Source organism: Sitophilus oryzae, unplaced genomic scaffold (assembly GCF_002938485.1).
Source record: "Sitophilus oryzae breed Bouriz unplaced genomic scaffold, Soryzae_2.0 scaffold_119_pilon_pilon, whole genome shotgun sequence".
Taxonomy (NCBI): domain Eukaryota; kingdom Metazoa; phylum Arthropoda; class Insecta; order Coleoptera; family Curculionidae; genus Sitophilus; species Sitophilus oryzae.
Window position 1 is genome coordinate 819,265 of NW_022145837.1, and position 12,745 is coordinate 832,009.

The 12,745-nt window shown below is 33.6% G+C and overlaps 1 protein-coding gene across 1 annotated transcript; it reads right to left on the minus strand.

The window, feature by feature from the left end:
* Positions 1-521: 521 nt before the first annotated feature.
* Positions 522-12,032, minus strand: LOC115891827 (uncharacterized MFS-type transporter C09D4.1-like). The gene is made up of 8 exons (XM_030912400.1): positions 11,756-12,032; positions 11,490-11,592; positions 11,190-11,418; positions 9,602-9,730; positions 7,682-7,893; positions 5,312-5,418; positions 5,130-5,240; positions 522-873 (listed from the first exon to the last, which is right to left on the minus strand). Exons 1-8 carry the CDS (start codon positions 11,917-11,919, stop codon positions 564-566), a joined length of 1,365 nt encoding a protein of 454 aa, XP_030768260.1. The 5' UTR covers positions 11,920-12,032; the 3' UTR covers positions 522-563.
* Between the last annotated feature and the right edge of the window lie 713 nt (positions 12,033-12,745).

Here is a 12,745-nt window from a genome sequence, read left to right on the forward strand (position 1 = left end):
AAATAGCATTGTTCCTAAGTCTTCCAAATCCACAACAATACACTGGATAGTGTTTCCGTAGATCGTCTGCGTCGTTGCTTGCAGATTCAGGAGTGGATTTATTAACTGTTAAAAGACATGGTGGTTGGCGCTCTACCACAGTGGCAGAGAGCTATATAGAAAATTCCAAAAAAAATAAGAAAAAAGTGTCATGTAATATTTTGGGTAACATTTCTGGCAATGATGGGTCTTCAACAAGTTCAAGCACTCAGGAAATAAATTTACTTTCTAAAAATTCAAATCACCTGTCATCGTCTGGAATTAATTTAACCAATTGTACTGATATTTTAATTAATGTTTACAATAAATAAACGTATTTAGGTACCTTTTTTTGCTTGTTTCTTATTTTAAAATTTGCGTGTTATTATGAATTCATAATAGCACTAGTGCTATTATGAAAGCCATAATGACATCCAAATGACAATCTTAAATGTGTCATAAAGAGAGACATTGTCGTAGATTAAAAAAATAATGCAATACTAATTTGGTATAAATATTTTTTTTATTTTAATATACATATTGTCCTATAAATTTACACCTCTAGCTTCCAGTTCCTTCTTGTCCAAAGAATGCTGTAAATTGGCATCTCTCCTCTTAAGATCTGTCTTGACAAACATTATGAAAATTGCACACACTACATATAAAATGCATGTTACGACAAAAGTCCAAAAATATCCTATGGAAGAATATAGGCCTTCCATAACATAGGTGAATATGACAGCTAAAACGTAGTATGACGTGTTAAACAGTGAAGAACTGCACGCCTCTGGAATGGGGTAGGTGATTTCTACTAAGTATTCGAAGCCCACTATCAGTACTGGAGCTACAAAAAACCTAAAATAAAAAACGAAATATATTGTATGTCAAAACGTATGGGAATCCCATGTAAATTTTAAGGGTGGTGTTTATTGTAACCCCTATTGGTTTGCGATTCCATCGCTCGTGAATTAATCTTTTCGGTCGACGATAAAATACCATTTTATCGTCTTCTATAAAAAATAACTACACTCACCGGCAAAAAAAACGGTCACTAAAAACTAGTCCCAATTTCAGAGTTGGATTTCTCGCGAACCACTCATCAGATTTTGGTGATTTTTTTTTAAATTGTAAATTAATTCCTTCTTAACGCATGCTACTTCAGAAATTTTTAGTCCGAATTTATTTTGAGCATATACAGGGCACAACAATAAGACGAAGTTTTTTGCTCAAACTTTGTGACACCCTGTACGGTGCAGCAGCTGTAGTAGCTATTGCTAAATCAAATGACATTGTAGCCTCATCTTTTGTGAATATTTTATATTGTAATTATTATATAATTTTGCAGGCAAAACCGCGACCAAACCAATTCACATCGCACGCGCAAACTGAAGACGTGCTCAACGATGTCTTGGAAGTAGCTGGGGTCCTGTGGCAGGCCTCCTTGCAGACAAGCTGTTTTCTTTTCGTCTTCGTTGGATTGTTCTCTCACTGACTTGAGTTCTACGTACGGCTTGTAGCAGATGTTGATTCTGAAACGCTGTAATTCTACGATTTCGTAAAGTATTCAGGACAATAAAGCGGTCGTCGATTGCATTTTTTTTCCGTTTTCTTCCGGAATCCACTCGCCTGGTGAAATTTCCCGTTTCTATATATACAACGATTCCAGGCATCCTGGACTGTTGTTCGAGGTATGCCCAGGATATTGGACACATAACGTTGACTTCGGCCATCCTCAATTAAAGCCACAATACTAGCAACACCCGTTACAGATAATGGCATTTTTTAATTTGACAACCGTTGTTGTCATATTGCAAATACTCATAAATCCGTTTTCGCCTATGTCACCTTGATTATTTACACATAAAACTTTCTGCCTGCGAAGCATTTTTCCGAGACGTTCGTTTAAAGCAGCGTATCTCCAACAAAAAGAGAGCTAATGTCGTGATTAAAAAAACAAAATGCTCACAAAAGATGGGCTACAATGTGATTTGATTTAGCAATAGCTACTACGCTGCTGTACCCTACAGGGTGTTACAAAGTTCGGGCAAAAAACTTCGTCTTGTTGTTGTGCCCTGTATATGCTTAAAATAAATTCGGAATAAAAATTTCGGACGTAGCATCCGTTAAGAAGGAATTAACTTACAATTTAAAAAACAAATCATCAAAATCTAATGAGTGGTTTGCGAGAAATCCAACTTTAAAATTGGGACTAGTTTTTAGTGGCCGGTTAGTTTATTTTAAACCTATCAATTTTGAAACTCTTTTGCTAAGCCGTTTTTAAATTATTTGCAAAATTAGGTGCTTAAAAAACTAATTTTTACAATAGTGAAACATTTCGGCCCGCAGTAATTTTTATGACATTCATATTGATACATTCTTGAAGCATTCAAGTCCAAATACTTATCCTTCATTAAAGAGTGGTTTAACTCAAATCACCTTTGTTTAAATTTATCCAAGACGCATGTTGTTGGGCTTAGGTGTGACATCGCAAATCTACATTTCGAGGGGGGTTTGCTTGCAGGAATTCCTGCGACTAGATTCCTAGGAATTATTATTGATAGAAATCTGCGATTTGAAGACCATATTCTGGCCTTAAGTGGCAAGTTGTCTTCTGGATGCTTTGCTGTTAGGGCAATTAAGGAAGAACTAGGTTCACGAGTGGCAAGGACGGTCTATTTTAGTTTGTTTGAGTCTCACCCACGGTATGGAATACCATTCTGGGGTGTGGCTAATCAGGGTCTACTAAACATTCTTTTTATTTTACAAAAAAAGGCCGTACGATTTATTGTAAATGTACCACTTAACGAATCCTGTAGACAACACTTCAAAGCTCAAAAAATTCTTACACTACCATGTCTTTTTATTCTGGAAACATCATCCCTTATTTTTAAAAATCGTATCAGACTACAGGGTCCTATACCCAATATTGTTACCCGCCAAACCCTGAATCTGCCCTTACCACTTCCAAATAGCACATTGGTCAAAAGATCTATAATATATGAGGGCCGAAAGATCTTTAATCATCTGCCGGTTCCTTTAAGATTGGTTAATTCCATAAAAACCTTCCGGAGACTACTGAAAAGGGAACTTTTAAATAGGGCATTTTACAGCGTTGACGAATTCTACCGGGGCTCCCTTGATATTAGTGTTTAGAGTCTAGAATTGCTTGTTAGTCTGACTTATTCTTTTTAGCGTTATTGTTAATTTTCTCTTTATTCTGTATATTGTATATGTTATTTTACTTAATTGTTTACACCTATTTTTCTGAATACTGTTTGTTGTTTAAATGGATGTATTTCTATCTTATTTACACAATTTTTTTTTATTTTAGGTTTAGATTTAGGAATATTTATGCTTTGTTAACAAAAATTTGTATATTTCTTAAACAATAAAGTACTTTTGAAATTGAAAAATTGAAAATAATCCAAGAATATAGGCCTTGAAGTACGAAGTTTTGGTAAAAACTTCAATTTTTGATATAAGGTTACTTTGAAAGATCTAAAAACTAATCGTGAAAGATTTTTTTTTAGTTCACTCCCGAGAAGGGGTGAAATAATAGTTATTTTTTATACAAAACGATAAAATGGTATTTTATCATCGACCGAAAAGATTAATGTGATTGAATTAATTTCGGGAGACAATAATGCAATTTTATCGTCGTGTATAAAACAATATTTTTTTCCATAGCGAGTTCCGTTATAAAAAATATTCAGAAATTATTATTTCAAGGAATTTATTACGAGTAGAAAAAATATTGTGCTGGGTTGGCATTGGTTTCTATGTAATTTGACAAATAAATAAAGCTGTCTTTTTACAGGACCGTCCTGAGGGGTGGAGCAGAGGAACAGTTGCTCCAGGCGGCCAAATTTGATGGCGGCCGTTTCGGTACAATTGTACTGAATTCGGTACATTTTGACCAAATTCGGTCCGATCAATGGTCATTTTCGTTACGAAATTTCCAACAGTATAAAAGCAACTAGTAAACTGCTTCAGAATGAGAAACTCGACAACATTGGGTCCACAAAAGCTCCAGAAGCTATCGACGACTATTTTGTCAAAATAAGGAGTGACGACCATTTTAGAGAAATATTAGTGGATGCTGCAGAGCTGGCAGACGAGCTGGAAATTGAAGCAGTTTTTACTAATGACATTAGAGCTTGTCCCAGAAGAAAAATAGGCAGTTTTTGTATGAATCAGTGGATGAGCCAATTTTATATCCACAGGAAAAGTTTAAAATCGAATTTTTCTTTGTTGTCCTGTATCCAGGATCCATGAGGCTAAATGAAATTTAAATGCTAATTCTGAGAATCCTGCAATATTTATTTCCTTTTTTCGGAAAGAGCGTTTGATAATATTTCTTACCATATCTGGCGCAACTTTCATAATTTTTTTTTCACACTTGATTCTTCGGAGCAAATTTCGCACTAATAAAAAAAAACGATTGTCTGTAGGGGGCGCATTTTTTTTGGGCTTGCAGAAATGGCTCAAAACGAAATAAGTAAATTACCAACAGATATACGGGCGGAGGCGACAAACGCCATATCCAACTACTACTTCCATTTAAATCCCGAATAACTTATGAAAAGGAATACAAAAATTTTCAAAAATGGAAGCAATTAAAAAAACGTGCGAGAAGAAATAAAGTTTTTAACCTATCCTCCAAGTATCATTTAATCTATCCTTGCTGTTAAAGTACTATTTTATCTACTATTTTTGATAGATCTAAGGCAGTTTTAACAGTTGCTATGGAAAAAACAAATATTTTGTAAAAAACTATCATTATTACATCTTTCCCATATCTTTCCATCATTTTACAACAAAAACGACTTTCTCGTTCAATGTCATAAATTTGTTTTTAAAAAAAAAAATTTTTAAATAATTTAAAAAAACGGCTCAGCGGAAGAGTTTCAAAGTTGATAGGTAGCCTAATCAAATCCAATACTTTAAAAATTTCCATTAAAAGTTTGTTCTAAAATCAATAAGGAAGCCAATAAGCAGATGCATAACCCAGTACAGTGGTTAGATTCCGAAATTTTCCACTTAAAAGTCAAGTCTTGACTAGATTAAATTAATGAATTATTTTGAGATTAGATAAAAAAATAATTTCTCACCCAAACGCTGTGATAGAGATGTAACTTCCTATTCTACTTTCGAGCATCAGCGATACCACAACGCACAGGTATGATATGGCGGAAAAGATTAGTATAAAAACGCTGATTAACCTGAAAATTAAATTCTATTAATTAATATTGAATTTATTGAATTGGGTGGATTTTATAAAAAAAATACTTACTTAAACCTATGCGTCTTGTCCAGAACGATTCCAAACAGCATGCTGGCTAAACAGCCTCCGGAGAAGATTGACAATAGACCTAGGATACCTGAGTCGTGTTCTCCATTCTGTAGAAAAAACAGAAATAAATCTTTATTTTGAAGGAAATCAGGAGCATGATTTGTAGATTTTTCAAAAAAAAATGACCTAATGACATATATTAACATTTCATTTCACTAGTCTGCAAAAGTAGCATAATATGTAAAAATGGCTAGGTATTTTTACACAAATGAGGAAGGAAATTAAAGATAAAGGATCATACTACACACACCGGAAAAATCTAGGGATATCATTTTATTAAAGTTAAAAATAAATGTTTTGAATAAACAACCACATATTTGTAGGCCGATTTTTTCTACTTCGATTGAAACGAAGTAGTCACACTAGTTATTTCTAAATTTGGGATATTTGCAGAAGTGTTTGGGCATTTTTTGTCAAATGTATAAAAAGCACCTAGCATCAGTTGTTCGAATTTAACCTGTACTGGCTATGTTTTTATGATAACTGGCCAGAATTCATTCAAATAACTCTGTTTAGTATTGAACGACATTATGGAGCGTAGACATCTTAACAGAGACGAAATGCTAAAGGCCATGGGTATGCTCGAAGCTGGAATGCGCCAAATCGACGTAGTTAGAGCATTAAATACAACGCAAAGTGTAACATCGCGATTAAGTGCACGCTACCATGAAAGTGGTAATGTTGCTAAAAGGCACACAGGGCCACATCGCATTACTACCCCTCAGCAAGATCATTTTTACAATTAAATGCTCGACGCCGACCGACTCTTACAGCACCAGAGCTTAGTTTAATTCTCCAGGAAAGACATAATGTAACCGTTAGTCCTGACACTGTTCGCAATAGATTAAGAGAGGTCAACTTAAGAAGCAGACGCCCCTGGAGAGCTCAACCCTTAACGAGAGGAAATCGAGAGGTACGATATTTGTGGGCTCAAGATCATGTTCAGTGGTCGAATGAACAATGGGCCAATGTTCTCTTCACGGATAAGTCACGCTTTGGAATTCATCCGGATTCGAGAAGGCTTAGGGTATGGAGAGAACCGGGAAATCTTATTCGGTTGGATCATGTTCAGGAAGTGCACCCTTATCAAGGTGGAACAGTTATGGTCTGGGGAGGAGTCCAGTTAGGCCGAAAAACCGATCTCGTTTTTCTTGAAAGGTTTCTAACAGGAATCGCACATCGTGATTTAATTCTTGAGCCTCGTGTTACCATATGCCAATGATTTTGGGAGAAACTTCATTCTCATGCATGACAATGCACGGCCTCATACAGCCAGATTGGTAAGTGAGTTTATCAATGCTCATCAATTAAACATCTTACCCTGGCCGGCACAATCTCCGGACCTCAACACCATCGAGCACGTATGGGACGCGGTCCAAAGAAGAATTTTGAGAATACGTATGCCTCGTGAAACTCGTAGGGATCTGGTTCGGGCCGTGAATGCAGCGTGGCAGGCTGTACCTCAAGATGAGATCGATAACCTGATCAGGAGCATGGAGAGACGATGTAGGGCTGTAATGAACAGTGGAGGAGGCTATACCCTTTATTAAGTAAAAATGGTTTTATCTTTTTTTTTAATTCACAGTTTAGAATAAAAAAAAATGTGTGTATTTTTGTTAGTTCAATAAAAATCAAGGGAAATTTGAAAAATTTGGTAAATTTCGTAAACTATTTGTTTATTTTAATTTTATTATATCAGAAATGCAAATAATAAAATTACTAACGATGGCTGGATAAAATTGTAATATCCCTAGACTTTTCCGGTGTGTGTATATCTGTATTTCAGCACATTTTTAGACAACTTCTATATTTTTAAGATTTTGATGGTCAAACATCAAGAAAATATTCCTTATGTTTGAACTAAATTTTCTCGAAAATAAAGCCATAATTTAAAATTCCGTTACAATACGGAAATAGATTGAAGTTTTGTGATTACAGTGATATATAATTTATATGGTTTTGTAACAAATTGCTCGCTATTTTATGGCAAATGCTGAAGCTCTGCAAACCTTAATTAAGCCTTAATCAAAGCACGTGTGTTTGGAATTTTGGGTGTGGCTTAACACGACAGGATCGGGCTAAGCCTTAAGCATATTTCTGAAATATAATATATATTTCCTTCGGCCACACACCCGCTTTACCCGACCCCTGAGAGCGACCCGAACAGTACAGCGTAATAGACTTTTAAATATTAATTTTTATTTATAGAAAAACGAGATACAAAACAATGATTCCACTGAATGAACACGTTTTTTTTATAAGATAACGCTTCAAAGTCTCAAAAAAATGTATCTACTTTAAAAAACTTACTGGAAAATAATGTATGTAGACCATATTAAGTTGTACTCCAAAAACACTCCACAGGCCATTTGCAAAACCCAATGAAAACACTACCAACCAAAAATTCTTGTTCCTGATCACTTCCTTCATGTCTTCGAAGAAAGTCAATGTTGCCATTTCATTTTTAATCATTAAATTGAGCTGCGATTGGCTAGGAGGCAGTGCTGGTTTGGACCTGAAAACTTCAGCAAATTCGTAAGAATAAAATATATTTTAAACACTCAGTAGAACGAGGAAGATGCATATATTTTATTTTTCGCCAGAAACTGTTCAGTTTATTAGAATAAATATGTGTAAATGCAAAAAAACACTTTTTTCTTGAAAGCAATACCACAATTTTATAAAACGGGCCATTAAAATACTATGGATAAAGCAAACGACGCCTCGCGAGTTGAAACGATATTCTATTGGTCTGACGTCACCCGCCGTTCTCGTCGACGCGCGATGGCCAGCAGTAGCCAGACGTGTTCCGTTTATGTACGTATTTAGGTGGCGTACTAAGACATTTTTGTTGCTTTTAGCGTTGATTGAAAGAGCTTTTTTGTGCAGTTATTATTTGTATGTGTTGTGTGTTCTGAGAATTTTTAAGTAATGGCAGATTCCGGGTTTGTAAAAGCACAATCAGATAACTTGCCAAAAGTCGATGCTTTTATGTTGGCTGCTTTTATAAATACATATTCCCAATTTATTGGTGCTGAATTAGGAGGAAAAAAACAGAGAGGTATGTAACATTTATTCTTTGTAGTACTGAGGCATATTTAAGTATAAGTAGATACCTACTGTTACGAACTTTTATATAGTTATAAATTAATGTTATAAACTTATTTTTTAGATCAGGTAGGGAGACGTATGGAGATAATCCTGTAGGTTATGTAGAAGTGAAAAGAGACAAAAATATTTGTTTAGTACGTGGAAAAATAACTCCAGAGCATAGCGTGAAAAAGAAAGTTTTTTTTTATATATTGACACCCCCTTGCCCTTGTTATTTTTAAAGATTTTTTTTACGAAATTATAGGAAATAAATTGTTTATCAGTAATGAAAATATTATACAAGGTGTCCCATAAGCAAACGCCAAAATTAAGTTACTTTTTTAAGTGAACCACCCTATATATTTTTGGATTCTTCGGAAATTTCTAGATATTCTAGATATATTTCATGTATAATATCCTATACCTATCTTCAAATGTTTACGAAATATTGACAGTTGAAAAGCGAAAAATACCTACAATTTTCTGCACCACCTTTTTTGAGACACCCTGTATAACTAGAATTAATTTTAAAAGAGAGTATATGAAAAACCAGGCAACTTTTTTATTTAATGTTTTCTTCTAAAACTTGCAGTTAAGACTGTATGTGGGTGTCAAAATATAATGAATAACCCTGTACATTCAAATTTCATATACCTATGTAAGACAATATACATAAATATATGAACTTACATCAAAATGATTTTCACAACAATAAATCGTATAAATAGAGGATAATTTAACCTTTTTCTTTTCATCTCTTCTCATGGCATTGGACAATTTTTTTCTGTTTTCGCTCATCCATTACTATTTATAAATATCACTAATTACTAATTATGTATTAATTAACACAAATAACTAAAATTTTGACTCGGATTCAACACCGTTTAAAAGCAAACTGTGTAAAGTAAACACGCGTCTGGCTCCACTCAACCAGAAGAACGGCGGGTGACGTCACAGCGGAAAGGCGCGGTAGAGAGCGTTTACCCGGCCATTTAAATTAACAATATTTAATTATTTTATATTAGAGGCATTTTTTAACCGATATCAACGATTTTTTTTGTTCAGTTTGTAATTATATGAACTATTTTTTAAAACCATTATTTAAAAACATGCATTTTCCTCATTTGTACATCAACTTACATAGGATGACTAGAACGAATGTGACTATAGTTGCTATGGCTTGATATAGAAACATATGGAAGAGCTGGGTTTCTGTGTTGGGTCCATCTTTGACCAGGTAAGGTGACTGGATACAGCTAATACCACTACCTGTTGAAAACATATACATACAGGATGTTTTAAAAAACATGTGCCATCTCACGTGGTGAGATTCCTAACGTAAAAATAAGATTTTTTTTTTCATATCAACATAGGCCCGATTCTGCTTTGTTTCTTAGCTAGTGGTTTTGGTGATTCAAATGAAATTTTGAGGGTAAAATTTACTAGAGTGCTACATATTCTAATGCTAAAAAAGTGTCGATAGATTTTTTTCCGAAAAAAATTCGTACATTTTTTATTTTATTGGTTTTATGGAAAGCACTGTTCATTAAAATTTGTATCCTATGTTATAGGGCTTGTTTCTCTCTACAATTTCCTGTCTCACAATGTACCGTTTGTGTCGGGGAACGGACCATAGTTTCATAGTTGTCGATTTTCGAAAGAAATCAGTACATGTCTATTATTTCGTATATTTTTCATTTTATTCATTTTATGGAAAGCACTGTTCATTAAAACGTTGTATCCTATGTTATAGGGCTTGTTTCTCTCTACAATTTCCTGTCTCAAAATGTACCGTTTGTGTCGGGGAACGGATCATAGTTTCATAGTTGTCGATTTTCGAAAGAAATCAGAACATGTATATTATTTCGTATATTCTTCATTTTATTGATTTTATGGAAAGCACTGTTCATTAAAATGTTGTATCCTATGTTATAAGGCATGTTTCTCTCTACAATTTCCTGTCTCACAATGTACCGTTTGTGTCCAGGAAGGGTTCATAGTTTCATAGATGTCGATTTTCGAAAGAAATCAGTACATGTATATTATTTCGTATATTCTTCATTTTATTCATTTTATGGAAAGTACTGTTCATTAAAATGTTGTATCCTGTGTTATAGGGCTTGTTTCTCTCTACAATTTCCTGTCTCACAATGTACCGTTTGTGTCGGGGAACGGATCATAGTTTCATAGATGTCGATTTTCGAAAGAAATCAGTACATGTATATTATTTCGTATATTTTTCATTTTGTGGAAAGCAATGTTCATGAAAATGTTGTATCCATGTTATATTTCTCTCTACAATTTCCTGTCTCACAATGTACCGTTTGTGTCGGGGAACGGATCATAGTTTCATAGATGTCGATTTTCGAAAGAAATCAGAACATGTATATTATTTCGTATATTCTTCATTTTATTCATTTTATGGAAAGCACTGTTCATTAAAATGTTGTATCCTGTGTTATAGGGCTTGTTTCTTTCTCTCTACAATTTCCTGTCTCGCAATGTACTGTTTGTGTCGGGGAAGGGATCATAGTTTCATAGTTGTCGCCAATAAAAATATCTCCAATAGTTAGGTGAATCAAACGATCGAGAAAAGATACACTTTCATGATAGAGTGATTTTTAAATCCCTTATTTTGTTAATCTAATCTACAGGGTGTGGACAATTTGTACGCTAGACACATATGAACTAAAAATCATAAACTAACACAAAAAACACTAAGTTATACCTAACTGTATCCCTAAAACTCCGATAGCACAAGCAGTTGATACTTCTTCGGAACCAAACCAAGACGTAGCTATTTTCGTTGGGACACTGCATATATAAACTTGACCGATGGCTATCAAGGTCTGAGCCAAAAGTATGATCCAAAATCTGTCTTGATTCGCTGCCAAGAGCTTCAGCAAATTGCCAAGCAGTGTCAGGATCATCGCACATATCATTGAGTGTTTTAAAGTCTAGAAAAGGATAAAAGTTTGAATGATTCGAGGTCACTCTGTATATAAGAAATGAGGATAATAAGACTTACGTTCTTTTCTATAAGGTAGCTGATAGGGTAGAAGAAAATGATATAAGCAATGAAGAAAATCACACATGTCAAATCGACTAAAAATTCACCAACTTTGTAGTATCTAAAAAAAAAGTTAGAGCTAATTAATAAAAAATATTGCCATTATATTAAAATACTGAGAAAAAATTAACAAAATCAGAATGCAGTCTCTGATTGACAAGTATCGTCTTCCTCTATTCTGTTGTTTGAAAAACAATTATTTATTACAAAGAACAACTACTTACTTGATAATTATATTAGCTATAATCGAGAATTCTAAAGTCTGTAGGAAGCTTATCATACAAACTAGCACATATAAACCCAATACAATCCATCTGTATTTGTAAACTTTAATCTGCGTGCCAGTTTTCTGCACTGTCTCTGTCTCTTCAGCAAGGCTGTTTTCCATGCTTATGTGTATTTCGGAAAATATTTACACTATGAATTGTTTGTTGTGGTCGTGAAGATATTTATATATGTTTTCAACTCTCTTGTAACACTGCATTTAATTAATCAAAATGTAGTTATCTTTCTTTAAAAATCGATTAATTGAAATTTGAGCACTTGAAATTACAATATATGTTTAAGTAGAATGTAGATAGTATTATGTTAATATTAACATACATTTATATAGGGGCACTCAAAAAGAAACTAAGAAACTAATAAAGCAATATCTAAATTATACATTCAAAAAATTTAGGATTTTGTTTATGTTAAATTATTATTTATTTATAAAAATACTAGCGTGTACCAGCGACTTCGTTCGCGTCGAATTAATCATTTGTTATGGTGATGATAAAGAAAAGTAAGAATTTCCATTAACATACAAACTGGATAAAATTTTCTCACATTTATGTCAGCATGAGAAAAAACAATATGGGGATATTATTATATAACTTGGTAATATATGTTTTTTTTATTCTTTTCTTTGACCTCTCAATATATATTTTATTTAATTTTTTCTTGGCTTTAGGTCCGGTAAACAATGAGAAAAACGGTTTTTTTTATATTATAAATTTCATTGACGTTTCGACCTGGTAGGGTCTTTATCAAAATTTATTACTTGAAAGTAGATTTCGGCGCATTGTTTTAGTTTTTATTTTAATTTCTATTGTTTTCTTTTTACAATTTTATGGAAAGGTACTATTTTATGGAAAGGTACTATATATTATACTTGGTAATATTTGAGGGGTAGTTTCATCTCGTTGGAATTTGACTTTCGAAAAATCCGTTTG

What these genes read in the sequence shown, in the direction of transcription:
- LOC115891827 (XM_030912400.1), bottom strand. Translation starts at nt 11,919, where the DNA reads ATGGAAAACAGCCTTGCTGAAGAGACAGAGACAGTGCAGAAAACTGGC. An exon ending in AGTTTTAGGGATACAGTTAG is followed by an intron (nt 9,731 to 11,189) that starts GTATAACTTAGT and finishes TGTTTTCAACAG; the next exon opens with GTAGTGGTATTAGCTGTATC. An exon ending in TCTACATACATTATTTTCCA is followed by an intron (nt 5,419 to 7,681) that starts GTAAGTTTTTTA and finishes TTTTTTCTACAG; the next exon opens with AATGGAGAACACGACTCAGG.